The sequence below is a fragment of the Aquarana catesbeiana genome, linkage group LG03, assembly GCF_042186555.1.
Source record: "Aquarana catesbeiana isolate 2022-GZ linkage group LG03, ASM4218655v1, whole genome shotgun sequence".
In the NCBI taxonomy this organism is placed as follows: domain Eukaryota; kingdom Metazoa; phylum Chordata; class Amphibia; order Anura; family Ranidae; genus Aquarana; species Aquarana catesbeiana.
In genome coordinates, this window is record NC_133326.1 from 132,550,067 (window position 1) to 132,565,237 (window position 15,171).

The 15,171-nt window shown below is 41.7% G+C and overlaps 1 protein-coding gene across 10 annotated transcripts in view; it reads left to right on the top strand.

Moving 5' to 3' along the window:
* The window catches only part of SBF1 (SET binding factor 1), a 173,740-nt gene that overhangs the window by 142,129 nt on the left and 16,440 nt on the right, over window positions 1-15,171 (top strand). For 5 of the 10 annotated variants that reach the window (XR_012242804.1, XM_073619267.1, XM_073619270.1 and 2 more), the window contains 11 exons: window positions 8,594-8,671; window positions 9,239-9,295; window positions 9,598-9,779; window positions 11,103-11,279; window positions 11,465-11,566; window positions 11,687-11,872; window positions 12,036-12,162; window positions 12,267-12,397; window positions 12,774-13,001; window positions 13,274-13,381; window positions 13,562-13,776. Coding sequence is in view for 9 of the 10 variants with exons in the window: in XM_073619267.1 (XP_073475368.1) it covers window positions 8,594-8,671; window positions 9,239-9,295; window positions 9,598-9,779; window positions 11,103-11,279; window positions 11,465-11,566; window positions 11,687-11,872; window positions 12,036-12,162; window positions 12,267-12,397; window positions 12,774-13,001; window positions 13,274-13,381; window positions 13,562-13,776 (1,591 nt within the window). In the remaining variant the exon portion in view is untranslated. The remainder of the gene's footprint in view (window positions 1-8,593; window positions 8,672-9,238; window positions 9,296-9,597; window positions 9,780-11,102; window positions 11,280-11,464; window positions 11,567-11,686; window positions 11,873-12,035; window positions 12,163-12,266; window positions 12,398-12,773; window positions 13,002-13,273; window positions 13,382-13,561; window positions 13,777-15,171) is intronic. The other 5 variants (XM_073619273.1, XM_073619275.1, XM_073619276.1 and 2 more) reach the window with 2 other exon arrangements.

Sequence of the window (15,171 nt, forward strand, 5' to 3'; positions counted from 1 at the left end):
AGCTATCATACTGTACTTTAAAAATGTTTGATTCCTTTCCTGTTTCTTGCTGCATTAGTTGACATTAAACTGGATCTGTTTCCAGTCCTATCCGTATACAGATTAGGGGTGCGCATCTTCACTGGTCTCACGATTTGATTCAATTATGATTATCCTGTCCATGATTTGATTCGGCGATGCATCACGATTATTGCGCAAGTGCGCATGGTTAAAAACTTTTTATCCAAAAATTCAAGCAGTCAGAAAAACTCAATTTGGGTTGGCTGGGATCAGAGGCAAGAGGGGTGGCTGGGATCAGAGGCAAGAGGGGTGGCTGGGATCAGAGGCAAGAGGGGCGGCTGGGATCAGAGGCAAGAGGGGCGGCTGGGATCAGAGGCAAGAGGGGTGGCTGGGATCAGAGGCAAGAGGGGTGGCTGGGATCAGAGGCAAGAGGGGTGGCTGGGATCAGAGGCAAGAGGGGTGGCTGGGATCAGAGGCAGAGGGATGATGGTAGTGGAGGGATCAGTGACACTGGCTCTCACCTGCTCTGTGTCAGTTGATTCTCCCTCCTCCATGCTGCTTAGTACGTTTTCTCCTTCCGGTGCCTCCACTGAAGCCTCTCCTGATGTTGGGTCTCCTTGAGCTCCTTCCCCCTGCACTGTACTGGCTTTCAGCTCATGAGCTGACTTTTTGCTTCAGTGAAGGAGAGGGGCTTTATCCACCATGCAGGCTCTGCCTCTGTTTCTCCCGGAGACGCAGAGAACCGCACGGAGCGACGGATGATGTCACCAGACATCGATTTGGCCGACTTGCAGCATCGTGAACGTCTGAATCGCGATGCACAGATGCAACGATTATATTCAACACCCCTAATACAAACGGGGCTTGAGGCAGAAAACCGGGCAGCATTTGAGTATCAAATTTGCAGTCATAGATGTAAATATGTAATTGTCCTTTTATCTGTTTAAAAAAGAAGTTCAGGTTTCAGAAAATAATGTATACTTACCTAGGTGGCTGCAGCATCAATCCGATGTCCCCTGCCACTTCTAAGACTGAGAACTGAGAGATCAAACGCCACTGACCGCTCACTTCTCAGTCTTCAGTCTTCGGTGACTGCCAGCTCACAATCATTTTATTATTAATGGATGGGCACAGTGAATTGTCTTAACATCAAAGGACGTGAAAACAGTTTCCACTCAACCGCCATTCATAAACTGCCAGAACTAACACAACATTGGCATTTTGCATATATCTGATATTTAGGGTACTTGCACACTGTACTGATGTATGAACCTCAGACATCCATGGCAGAAAAATCACGCGGATGGGCTGTATAGCACTTTTGCATATTTGTGTGTATGTGTACACATGCATAAAAATATTCCTAGCTTTATATATTTTATTATACAATATAGTGTGGCATACATGCATATGCATGTAAAAATACTAACCAGTAACGCAGATTTCTGTTTTTTTTTTTTACTATACACAACACATGTTTTACTGTGTGTACAGCTACATTGAAAACAATGGTCTGCATTTAAATCAGTTTTAAAAAAAAAATGCATAAAAACGCTGTGTTTTTAGTTAGCAGTGTGCAAGAGTCCTTATGGAAATGTTCTAAAAACTTTAAAAAAAACATGTTTTTTTTTTTTCGTTCCTACATTACATATACATTTCTTGTTAGTTGCTGGGTTGCTGCAGAAGGAGCATTTATACAGTGACGTGTGAAAGTACTCAGCCCCATTGGTGTTTCTATTCTGTTTTTGTGCATTACAACCTCAAATTAATATGGATTTTTTGAGACTTTGTACCATGTTATGTACACAACATGCCTATGGTATCTCTCCGCTGATTTCCACTAAGCAGGCGGATGACAGGTCCCTGTCCCCTCTGCATGAGCGGACATGGACACAGCTCGCTGTCCATCTATGGGCTCTTGGATGGAAACGGACCGCCTGTCTGTTTTACACCTGACTGTCATCTGATCCGCCAGATGGATGGGGAGCCCCACCCGTCTATTTTTAGCAGACAGGATCGGATGTCAGCGGACACATGTCTGTTGACATCCGCCACGCCGTAGAGAGCAATGGATGGTCTGATCAGGTCCACCTGAAAAACTGATAGACAGATCCGATCGGCTGTCTGTGTGAAAGGGGCCTAAGACCTTTAAAGGTGCAAAATATTTTTTATTACAGTTGTGCTCATAAGTTTACATACCCTGGTAGAATTTATGATTTCTTGGCCATTTTTCAGAGAATGCGAATGATAACACAAAAACTTTTCTTTCACTTGTGGTTAGTGTTTGGCTGAAGCCATTTATTATCGATCAACTGTGTTTACTCTTTTTAAATCATAATGACAACAGAAACTACCCAAGTGACCCTGATCAAAAGTTTACATACACTGGTGATTTTGACCTGATAACATGCACACAATTTGACACAAAGGGGTTTGAATGGATATTAAAGGTAACCATCCTCACCTGTGATCTGTTTGCTTGTAACTAGTGTGTGTGTGTAAAAGGTCAATGAGTTTCTGGACTCCTGACAGACCTTTGCATCTTTCATCCAGTGCTGCACTGATGTTTCTGGATTCTGAGTCATGGGGATAGTAAAAGAATTGTCAAAGGATCTGCTGGAAAAGGTAGTTGAACTGTATAAAACATTAAAGGGATATACAAATATATCCAAGGAATTGAGAATGCCAATAAGCAGTGTTCTACTCTAATCAAGAAGGTAGACCAACTAAAATTTCAGCCACAACTATCAGGAAAATTGTTTGAGATGCAAAGAAAAACCCACAAACAACTTCAGGTGAAATACAGGACTCTCTGAAAACATGTGGTGTGGCTGTTTCAAGAGGCACTTGAAGAAAGATGGGCTGCATGGAAGAAGAAAGCCATTACTACGCAAATGCCACAAAGTATTCCGCTTACAAAACGCCAAACAGCACAGAGACAAGCCCCAAACCTTCTGGCACAAATTTATTTGGAGTGATGAGACCAAAATTGAGCTTTTTGGCCACAACCATAAATGCTTCATTTGGAGAGGAGTCAACAAGGCCTATGATGAAAGGTACACCATTCCTACTGTGAAACACGGAGGTGGGTCGCTGATGTTTTGGGGATGTGTGAGCTACAAAGGCACAGGCAATTCGGTCAAAATTGATGGCAAGATAAATGCAGTATGTTATCAGAAAATACTGGAGGAACATTTGCATTCATCAACCAAGAAGCTACGTATGGGACGTACTTGGACGTTCCAACATGACATTGATCCAAAACACAAGGCCAAGTCGACCTCTCATTGGCTACAGCAGAATAAAGTGAAGGTTCTGGAGTGGCCATCTTAGTCTCCTGACCTCATTATCATTGAGCCACTCTGGGGAGATCTCAAACGTGCAGTTCATGCAAGACAGCCCAAGGTTTCACAGGAACTGGAGGCTTTTTGCCAAGAGGAATGGGCAGCTTTACCATCTGAGAAGATAAAGAGCCTCATCCACAAATACCACAAAAGACTTCAAGCTGTCATTGATGTTAAAGGGGGCAATGCACAGTATTAAGAACTGGGGTATGTAAACTTTTGATCAGGGTCATTTGGGTAGTTTCTGTCATTATGATTTAAAAAGAATAAACACGGTTGATTGATAATAAATGGTTTCAGCCAAACACAAACCACGAGTGAAAGAAATGTTTTTGTGTTATCATTCATAGTCTCTGAAAAATGTCCAAGAAATTATAAATTCTGCCAGGGTATGTAAACTTATGAGCACAACTGTATGACACAAACAATTAAGACAAAAAAAATCCTAAGTATACTTAAAGTGTAAGTTCACCTTTACAGAAAATCATTAAGGTGACCTTAAACTGGACCCCCTCCCCACCAGTCCCACTGTATCGGAGTCCCGCGATCCCCCGCTGTCAGACACCGGGATGCTGCTTTGTACCTCTCAGCGCATATGGAAAAGAGGCATTCTAATTGGTCAGCACCGTCACATGGACAGTGCTGACCAATCAGACTCAGTTTAGCCTGTCTTGTCAGCGCTGCGAGGACAGCAAACTGCAGGGTTTCAAATCCCTGGACCAGTGAAGCAGCTTGCCGGTGTCTGACAGCAGGGGATCGCAGGACTCTGGTACAGCCGGGCCAGGGGGATGGGGAGGGGTCCTGTGAAAGGTCATCTTACAGATTTTCTGTAAAAGTAAACTTACACTTTAACTATTCAACCCCCTTTGCTATGAAACCCCTAAATAAGATGTGATGACCTGTCACATGATGTCATTATAAATATAATTTGCCTGTTCTGAAAGGTCCTTGAGCCTGCAACACCACTAACCTCCCTGGCGGTGTGATTACGTCAGTAGTTTTGAATATCAAAGCGGTACATTGTTTTGCATTGAGATTTGTTGTTTTAGATTGTAGGCCTGTAATTCTTAGTACTAACTCACATAATCTGTCCAAGCAAGAGTCTAGTAAACATCTCTGGTATGATAAAGTTTGAAACACAAAATCATAAATTATAATATAATAAACAATAATAATTTAATTTGATAATGTAATCAAACCAAAAACACTGAAATTTGTCCAAACAAGGGTGCAATATTACTAGTCGCTAATACTAGACACTGCATATTGGTTTAGTAAACATCCCGGGTATGAACAATTTTGAAATATGGGACTGCAAAAGTCTGGCGTCACAATCGGGACAATGGAACCTGTTTTCCTTTCTGATTTTCTTTCCACTGTCATCTCGCTTCAAGCAACAAACCACGCACGTCCTTGTAGGTGCTGAGTTTTTCTTGGTTGGTGGGATGTAGTCCATGAAGTGACGACCAAGTCAGGTGTTCCGGGTTGACAACGCCAACAGCGTGACGTCCAGCTCTATTCACAGCCATTGATGGTGTTTGGTGGTTCACAAAGATACGTTCGGCAGATTTCCAAATGAAGTCAGAATGAATCACAGGCTTGTCACTCTTTTTTTTTTTTTTTTTTAGCAGAATGTAGGCATTCCACAAGCATTGCTCAAGAAGATGCCTGAAGATCTTCTTGCTGTTCCCTCATTGCTGGGTAGAATGTCATTGCTTGGTCGACTCTGTCAACACCTCCCGTGGTTTTATTGTAGTCTATCACTACTTGTGGCTTCATGATTTCTTTCCCACCTTTCGTGCGTACCAAAACAGTGGAGGTATTATGAACTGTACTCATTAGGCACACATCTTCCTTGTCACGCCATTGCAGTGCCATCGTTTTGCCTTTCTGCCAGGCAACCATTTCTCCAGTCTTCAGCTTCTTATTGCCAAACATTGGTGGCATGTTGCTCTGGTTAGCCTTAACGGTTCCATAGGCACCTGTTTTGTTTTGCAGAAGAAACTCCTAAAGTTCAGGAGACGTATAAAAGTTGTTGGTTGTTACACAATAGTCCTGATTTAGCAATGGCTCAATGAGTGAAAGAACGGAAGATGTTGCCATTCCATAGTTGCTTTATTTTGGATTGCATTTTATTTCTTTTCCAGTGTATATGACTGAATTTCAAATGTAGCCATTTGACGATTCGCATAGCATGTATGATTTTACGCTGAGCCTTCCCTTGTAGGCCATTAGACTTTCATCTATGCTGAAATCTCTTTCTGTCACAGAGGCTCTGTGGAAATTCTTTAGAATCATTTGAGATAATTCCCAAATTTTCTTTAGTTTGGTGCAGGATGTGTAGTTTCATCAAATTCTTTGTTTTCGAACTGTAAAAATTGAATGATCAGGGAAAATCTGTACTCTGACATGACGTGCCAAAGAATGGCGTGGCAAGTAATTTATTTGTTCCAATACCACTTCTGCATGGGTTTCCCCACCACTCCCTGAAGTATTATTAGGCCCAGAAATTTCCAAATGTCATCTTTGGTCACTGGTTCCCACTTTCTGCTTCTTGGAAACTTCCGATGCAGAGTAGCTAATTATTGCTCTTTGTACCGGTTTGTCTCATTAACTGTTTTTTCAATAACCTCATCGGTCAGAAATAATTGTAAGTATGCCAAGGGGTTGTCGTGTTCAACATCTACTTTCATACTAGATGCTCCAATAAAACGGAATCTTGGGGGCGCTGCCTGATCCGTACCACAGTCAATAGAGCACCAAGTTCGCACATCACTGAGCTCAGTCGCAGAATCGTCGCTGTCATCGCTTTCAGTGTCTGCTGACGAATTTCCCTACGAATCACTATCGCTCAATTCTGCAAGTGATTTTAATTCACTATCGCTGTTTTCTATCTGGTCTAAAACCACTTTTGACCTAAAGGGATGCTTTTTGGATGCCATGGACGTTCTCAGGTTTCCAGGCAGAAAGAATGGTAGAAGTGCAGGCAGGGCACTGGACAAAGCACTAGGGACAAAACTGAGATGAAATGGTTTGATACAGTAATGTAATCCTGACCGATTACATGTATTGTGTGTGTGTCATGTTTTGAACTTTTTTGAATTTCCCGCCTGGTTGCACTCGCAGGGAAGGGAACCTGGAAGACTGATGCTGGCATCGGCCGGAGGACACAGAAGGAGGACATCAGGGGATCGTAGGGACAAGGTAAGTAACGCTACGGGGTTACCGCTTTTGGTACTGAAAATTAACCCCAAGCAACACTCAGGATTACCGCCAGGGAGGTTAAGCAAGCAACATGAAGACCAAGAAGATCTCCAAACAGGTCAGAGACAAAGTTGTGGATTATATACATCAGGGTTGGGAAAAAAAATCCCAAACTCCATTATAACAAAATGGAAAAAAAATATGGCACTGGCCACTCACCAAAACTCAAAGACCGGGCAAGAAGAGCATTTATTAGAGATGCAACAAAAACACCAAAGATAACACTGAAAAAGTGTAGATTCAGTGGAGGGTGGGGTATCTGTTCATAGAACTGCTGTAGGCCACAAACTGGGGCTTTATTGAAGATTGGCCAGAAAAAAAAAAAACATTGCGTAAAGAAAAACCTAAGAATACACACTTGGAGTTCACCAAACAGCATGTGGGAGACTCCCCAAGCACATGCCTATCATGGGAAACGCTATGTGTGACACAAATCCAACATTACCCATCCGCTTGAGCGCACCATTCCAACAGTGAAGCATGACGTTGGCAGCATCATGCAATGGGGATGCATTTTATTGGTGAGTATTGAAAGAAAGATGGATGGCACTAAAAGGGCATTTCCTGTAGAAATCCTATTTTAGTCTGCCAGAGATTTGACACTGGGATAGAGGTTCATCTTGCAACAGGACAATGACTCTGAACATACCACTCTACAGGGGTTTAAAAATATTTACAGTAAATGTCTTGGAATGGTCTAGCCAAAGCCCAGACCTCAATCCAGTTGATCTTTGGCATTACTTGAAGATTGTACACCAACGCAACCCATCTAACTTGAAGGAACCGAAGCAGTTTTGCCTTGAAGAATTGGCAAAAATCCCAATGGCTGGAGTACCAGTGGCTGGATGTGCTAAGCTGATAGAAACCTACCTTAAGAGCCTTGCAATTGCAGCAAATAGTTGCTCCGCAATACTTGTACATACTGTGTATTTTTGGATTCAATTTTTTTTGTGATTTAAAATGGAATTAGGAAAAGCAAAATACGCTGTCAGTGTTTCTGTATACTGAGCTGTGCATTTGTAATGCAGTCTACATTTACGGGCCCAGCCTGTGAAGCTGGAAGAGATCGCTTGCCAGGTAAGTCTATATAATGTGCTAATATGCTATGCATACTAGCACATTATGGCTACAAGCTCGTAGGGCCTGCTTAATAATTGTGTCACAAAAAATACTTTGCACGTTCCAAGTCATAGGCATGTTGTATACATATATGTTACAAAGCCTCAAAAATTATTTTAATTACAGGTTATAAGGCACAAAAACCAAGAAAAGCACCAAGTGGGGGGCGCGGGGTGAATACTTTTGCAAGGCACTGTAAAACCGTAAAATAATTTTATGTATTCTTTACTGTATTCATGCCAGTAGCTTTATTAGGCCATTTTATGAATATTTCCCGAGCTTGCAGTATCTTGTAGAGGGTGTAAATCAGGGGTCTTCAAACTACGGCCCTCCAGTTGTTCAAGAACTACAATTCCCATCATGCCTAGTCATGTCTGTGAATGTCAGAGTTTTACAATGCCTCATGGGATGTGTAGTTCTGCAACAGCTGGAGGGCCGTAGTTTGAGGATCCCTGGTGTAAATCCTCAACATTGAACACAGCCTTTGTGAGGTCTTAAGGCTGAGACTTTCAGAGCAGAAGGGTCACCCTCTGACTGAGGAGATAGCAGATAAATAATGGGACGTAAGGCCTTCCCAAAGTAGTGAGGTTTCACTATTTTTAACAATTAGAGCAGAGATTCAAAATATTATTCACAATCGTGACTGGGTCCCGCTAATGCTGTTATTGCTGCATGAGTTGACTTTACAAGATATAAAAGATGGGCTTTAGTATACAGTATATGCAAATAGTATAAGGTCTTTCTTTCTCATAAGGATTTTTTGAACAAATAAATAGAAACAAACAAGCAGGATAAGGATATCCTAAGTGGTGCTTTGAATTAGCTGAGCTTTGTCCAAGGAATGTAAGCTGGTGTTTCTACTGCAGATTCTCCTGACAAACGTCAACCAAAACTGGGTTCTCTGATGAAGCAGGTGATGGGAGGGAAGGAGGACGTTCGAGGAGGTATGATTCCAAATTGTTTGTCTGTATGGACATGAATGCATATGATGGTTGTGAGGTTATACTGAGCAGAGTGACCCGTGGTGCTTCGAGATTTTAGAGTGTAATGTGTTTAGTGCATTTAAAGAATGAATGCTGGATACAAGCGCCATTCATCTCAAATAATTTCAGGACCTCATTGTCACTTTGGCTTATTCATATATCTTTCCAGCATGCCTGGATAACCTTTCTGCTTATTTCACCTTGTTTTTCACATTCAGAGCTTCTTATTCATTTAAGTTTTGCCACATACTTTTCATTGGCTTTTTATGCTATGATTTCCGTCCTGCCCACTATTGTTATTTACTTTAGTAATCTTAGTCTTCATTTTTCTAGTGTTTTATATAGTGTATCATGCTGTAACAATCTTCCTATGCATAAGTTAAAATCACTGAATGGAGATATGGTCCCATTTGCCCTTCAGAATCAGAATTTACTGTTGTGTGCCAGTCATATACTGTTAAAGCTGCCTTCCCTATCCTCCCTCATACATTCTTCCTTGACACACATGCCACTTTCTCCTTGAACCAGGTTATTCTGTACGGGGTATTAAGCACCCCGCAGTGAAACGAAGTTATGCTGAGCAAGGTCAGTGCATATGTCGTGTTGACACCAGAGAATAAAATGAGCATTATATCCCTCCTTACCTTTCCCTTCCAGCAATAACTGCTCCAAATAAGCTCAATTGTTATTCAAAGTCTGACAGAAATACAATCTAATCTGCCTAATTACAGTTGGCATCCCCCCATTTCCCTTTTCTAATGTTTGCTAAGCTTGAGCTTAATGTACTGACAAGATGGTTCTACTAATAGGAATGATGGATGATTGCTGAGCCAATGACCTAAATCTCTTCAGTATATTATTTTTCTAATCCTTTCATATCCATATAGGTAAATGGGGCAGCATGCGTGGCACTGGGAGACTTAGTGCCTATGGTATGAACGCAGATGTAGGAACACGATTGGCTGCAAGAGAGCTTTTGACCACCCATCAAAATGGTGGACCCTCAGAGAGCGCATTGACCCCACGCAGAGCTGCACTGTACATCATAGGTGACAAGTCACAGCTCAAAGTAAGTCTTTTAAGGTTAAGTTGGCATAACCAGGAACAACCTCTAGTAGGGATGCAGCAATACCTATGTGTGTGTTTTTTTGTTTTTTTTTTATATTGAAAAAGGTATAAAACGGTGACAATAAACAATGCGCTCAACATGAGCACATAGAACAATAAGGTACATTTACAGTGCATTAATATTTTGCATAAGTATAATACAGCACTCTTTAAGCCAATCCTGATACACATGTTTAATAATCAATAACTTTGTGTTTCTTTGTTATCGTTATTTCACGCATTGGTTACAGTGAGATCAGAAGAACACCACGCATACCACACCTTGTTATATTTGGCTGGGCAACCTATGTGTTCAAAAATAAACTTCTCATAAGGCAATACCTGATTTACTAACCAAAGCCATGTACGTATAGATGGAGGAGTGGGCTGTGGGCATTTAAGTGCCACAGCTTTATGAGCCATAAATAATGTTTCCATTAACATGGTCCTAGTATGTCTCAGCCACAACTCTTCGTCTAGGACTCCCAACAAACACTCCAATGGGGATTGACAAAACTGCAGTTAATATCTCTGTCACCTGCTGCCAGTACCTCGCTATGACTGGGCAAAGCCACATAACATGTGCGAAGTCCGCACGTGGGTAGGTACACCTAGTGCAGGTAGGGGTAGGTATACGATGCGTTGCATGCAATTGAACTGGGGTCAGATATGATTGATGGAACATATAAAGATAGATCAAGGGACACAGATAAATGGGAGGAGATACCTGTTTTTTAAGAGTGAGTATGAATACCGATACTTGTGCTCAAGTACTTGCTGATACCAATTACCAATACCATGTGGTGCAAATTGAGCTCATACAAAATGCATCGCAAAGAATTGCATGTAGTTTGCACAGGAATGTGGTGCTATTACTGTCCGAATCACATGCGGTTTCCCGCACTGCTCCTGTGTGAACCCGGGCTGAAGTCACTATGACAAGCCTGGGTTCACACAGGAATGGTGCGGGAAACCACATGTGATTTGAATAGGAATCGCATCACATTCCTGTTCAAATCACATGCAGTTCTTTGCAATGTGATTTGAGCCCATTGATTTTGTATGGACTCAAATCGCACTGCAAAGGTATCAGAGAATTTGCACAAGTACTCATACAAATGCTTATTATGGGCACCGATACTGGTATCAGTGCAACCCTAACCTCTTGTATATAAGATTCAGTACTTTCAGCATATGTTGAAACTAAAAAAGAAGTGCTGATGCAGTATTATTTATATGTATGTTCTTTTCATTGATATGTGTGTTTCCTGTGCCTCTTGCCTAGGGAGTAAAGCAAGACCCACTTCAGCAGTGGGAACTGGTCCCCATTGAGCTTTTTGATGTGAGACAAGTGAAGGCCAGTTTTAAAAAATTGATGAAAGCCTGTGTACCTAGTGCCCCCTCCACAGACCCCAACCTGTCGTACCTACGCACACTGGAAGACTCCGAATGGCTTTTACAGGTCTGTCTGATGTACACATTGGAGTGCTTCTTATGACTTTTTTCCAGCATTTTCTGCTCTGTAAAGTATCTGCTGACTTTGTTTCCTTTGTGTTGGGTCTCTTTAATTCTTTTAATACAACATGATGTTTTGAGCGCTGTAGTTTCCTGATTTTTGACATTCATATATATGCTGATTCTTTTCAGATTCACAAGCTCCTTCAGGTTTCTGTGCTGGTTGTAGAGTTACTAGACAGCGGATCTTCTGTTCTGGTTGGATTGGAAGATGGGTGGGATCTCACTACACAGGTACTGGCATTGATCAGGTTCATTGTCCAATTCTGGTAACAACCTCATTTATTCTTATGACCTGGAAAGATTTACTGCAATGTTTTAAATGTATAAAGCAGCCTTCCTTTTTTTTTTTAGGTAGTGTCCCTAGTCCAACTGCTCTCTGACCCATATTACCGGACTATTGAGGGTTTTCGGCTACTCTTGGAGAAAGAATGGCTTTCATTTGGTCACAGATTCAGCCACCGAGGTGCACATACTGCAGCCAGTCAGAGCAATGGTTTTACTCCTGTTTTTCTGCAGTTTCTGGACTGTGTGCATCAGGTAAGTGTTCATTAATTTGTGATTAATTATTTTAGGACAGGATGGTGAGTTCTTTAGGGTGTGTGTTCCATTTGTAGTCCTTGTCTTTTTACATTTCTATTTCTTTTATGTGGTTCAGCCTCATTAAATCATGGAAAGTAAACAAAGCTTGCATTTTGTACAGATCCATTTGCAGTTTCCCTCTGAGTTTGAGTTCAGTCAGTATTATCTGAAGTTTCTGGCATATCACTACGTGTCAAACCGCTTCCGCACCTTCTTGTTGGATTCGGACTGTGAGAGAATAGAGAAAGGTGAGAGCAGCGGCTTGATCTTGGAGGAGTTTAGGTGTATATTGAACTATCTTGTCCAGTCTGTGAAATCACATTAACAGACTGTCACACTGTCTTCCTTCTAGGTGTTCTCTATGAGGAGAAGGGTGATCGAAGGGGCCCCCAAGTATGCAGATCAGTATGGGATTATATGGAACGGCTGAATAAGAAGAATCCAGTATTTTACAACTACATGTTCAGTCCTGAAGATGGAGAAGTAAGGACAAAAGAATACATTTTATTTGGGATCTCTGAAGTCTCATCTGAATGTCTATAATATATTTGTAGAGTGTGGTAGATTTGTGTCATTTTAGACCCCATTCACACTTGTACGACTTGTCCTACGACTTGTCCTATGACTTGGGACTGCAAAGTCGCATTACAAGCCATTTCCAATGATAACTATTCATATTAGTACAACTTCAATTCGTGCTGACAAAGTAGTCCCTGCACTACTTTGGTCCAACTTTGATGCGAGTTCAGGTTCATAGACCTCGAGTCTCCCTGAAATTGCGGCAAAGTCACGTCAAAATCGCGTGACTTTGAAGTCACTGTATTGTGAAAGGGGCCTAAGGAAATGTTTCATTCTATAGGTGCTGCGTCCATACAGTTCCGTGTGGGGTCTTCGCGTATGGGATTACTATACTCATGAGGCAATGAGTGAAGGGCCTTCATATGATTGGGAGCTTCTACAGGGACCCCGGCATGCAGAACCCGAGAAAACAGACAGTTCAGCCCCACAGACCAAACGCAAGATTATTTGGCCTTCGTATCATGCACCGCAGCGTGTTCAACCCGATGCCATCACATGCTTATTAGAGGTCAGATTATTTAAATACAATACCAAAGTGTGAATAATGTTTAAAGGGTTTGTTGTACATGCTGGAAAACTTGCAGAGACTTGTGAATTGGATCAAATGCTACAGTATTTTTCAAGCAATGTTGACTCGCTCATAAACGCTATACATACAGTATCTCACTCAAAATCTGAAGTAGTCTTTTTTTTCTTTCTTTGCTTGCTTGTCAGTATCACTAGGCAGAGGCAGATCTGTAATGTATATGGTAGTCTTACTGCAATATTTTCTGTTCACAGGAGTTGCAGTATTTGGAGATGGATTTGCGGCCTGTACCAGAGCGCTGGAAAGATGCCTGGGATAAGGTCAAAGCTGTCCACAGGACAGAGGTTCGACATGAGAGTCGAGTAAGTATATCTATCCAAGACTTTCTTGCTTGTTGTGTCCTTATGTTGTATATTGCAACATAACTGGACAGTGTGAGTTTTTCTGGTGGTTTTCTACAAATGTCAGTTACTCTGAGCAAGTGGAAGGACATTTGTTAGTATAGCATGACTAGTATTTTTCTTTTTCTCCCTCCAACACAGAAGTCAAGCGCTCTATTAATGTCATCAAATGTGTCCTCTCAGCGCCAGTCATTGGGAATATATCTCCAGGAGAGTGGTGTGGGATCTACGCTGAACCTGAGCTTAGAAAGTGGTCCAAGCACAACGAGTACGCCTACCAGTGCAGGGAAAATGGGGGCTCGCAACAGCACTAGCACCTTATACAATCAGTTCAACACTGCAGAGAGAGAAAATAGGTAATGACATTACAGTTTGCACTATAACACATATTCGTGTATTTTAGAGACTGTGGTAGCCTCTATGTATGCAATAAAATCTGACTACTTTGGAGATGAATGAGGTGAATTGCTTTGAGTCTGTTATAACAACTAATGTAGACTTGTAATGTGTAAATGTTTGTGCTGGATGATGTCAAATGATCAATTCATTACACAATTTGCAAGGTATCAATGCACTCCAAGACTCGGTTCACACTTGTGCGATGCGGGAACTCTGCAAATCCACTGCGGGTTACCGCATCGCACACCAGCCGAGCCGTTTCTGATCTTTGTTTTTGTTTGTAAGCACACTAACTCTATCTTGCTGACATTGCTTAACCACTTAAGGACCAGCCTCGTTTTGGATTTTAGGTGTTTACATATTTAAAACGGGTTTTTTTGCTAGAAAATTACTTAGAACCCCAAACATTATATATATACTTTTTTCTAACACCCTAGAGAATAAAATGGCGGTCATAGCAATACTTTTTTTTGCACCGTATTTGCGCAGCGGTCTTATAAGCGCACTTTTTTTGGAAAAAATGCACTTTTTTGAATAAAAAAATAAGACAACAGTAAAGTTAGCCCAGTTTTTTTTTTATATTGTGAAATATAATGTTACGCCAAGTAAATTGATACCGAACATGTCACGCTTCAAAATTGCACCCGCTCGTGGAATGGCGTCAAACTTTTACCCTTAAAAATCTCCATAGGCGACATTTAAAAAATTCTACAGGTTGCATGTTTTGCACTACAGAGGAGGTCTAGGGCTAGAATTATTGCTCTTGCTCTACCGGTCATGGCGATACCTCTCATGTGGTTTGACCACCGTTTTCATATGCGGGTGCTACTCACGTATGCTTTCGCTTCTGCGCGCGAGCTCGTCGGGACAGGACACTTTAGAAAAAAATGTTTTTTTTCTTATTTATTTTACTTTTATTACATTTATTTTTGCACTGTTTTTTTAAAAAAAAAAATTTGGATCACTTTTTTTCCTATTACAAGGAATGTAAACATCCCTTGTAATAGAAAAAAGCATGACAGTTCCTCTTAAATATGAGATCTGGGGTCAAAAAGTCCTCAGATCTCATATTTGGACTAAAATGCAAAAAACATAAAAAAAAATATGCCTTTAAGACATATGGGCGGAGCTGACGTTATGACGCTGCTTCCGCCGTCCAATGGTATGGAGACGGGTGGCGGCCATCTTAGCCTCACTCGTCTCCATACCCAGGCACTGAAAGGTCCCGATCGCCTCCGCCGCTACCGACGGCTCCGGTAAGCGGCGGAGGGTGCGGGAGAGCGGCGGGTGGCACCTCTCCCGCCGCCGATAATGGTGATCTCGCGGCGTACACACCATTATCGTACACAGAA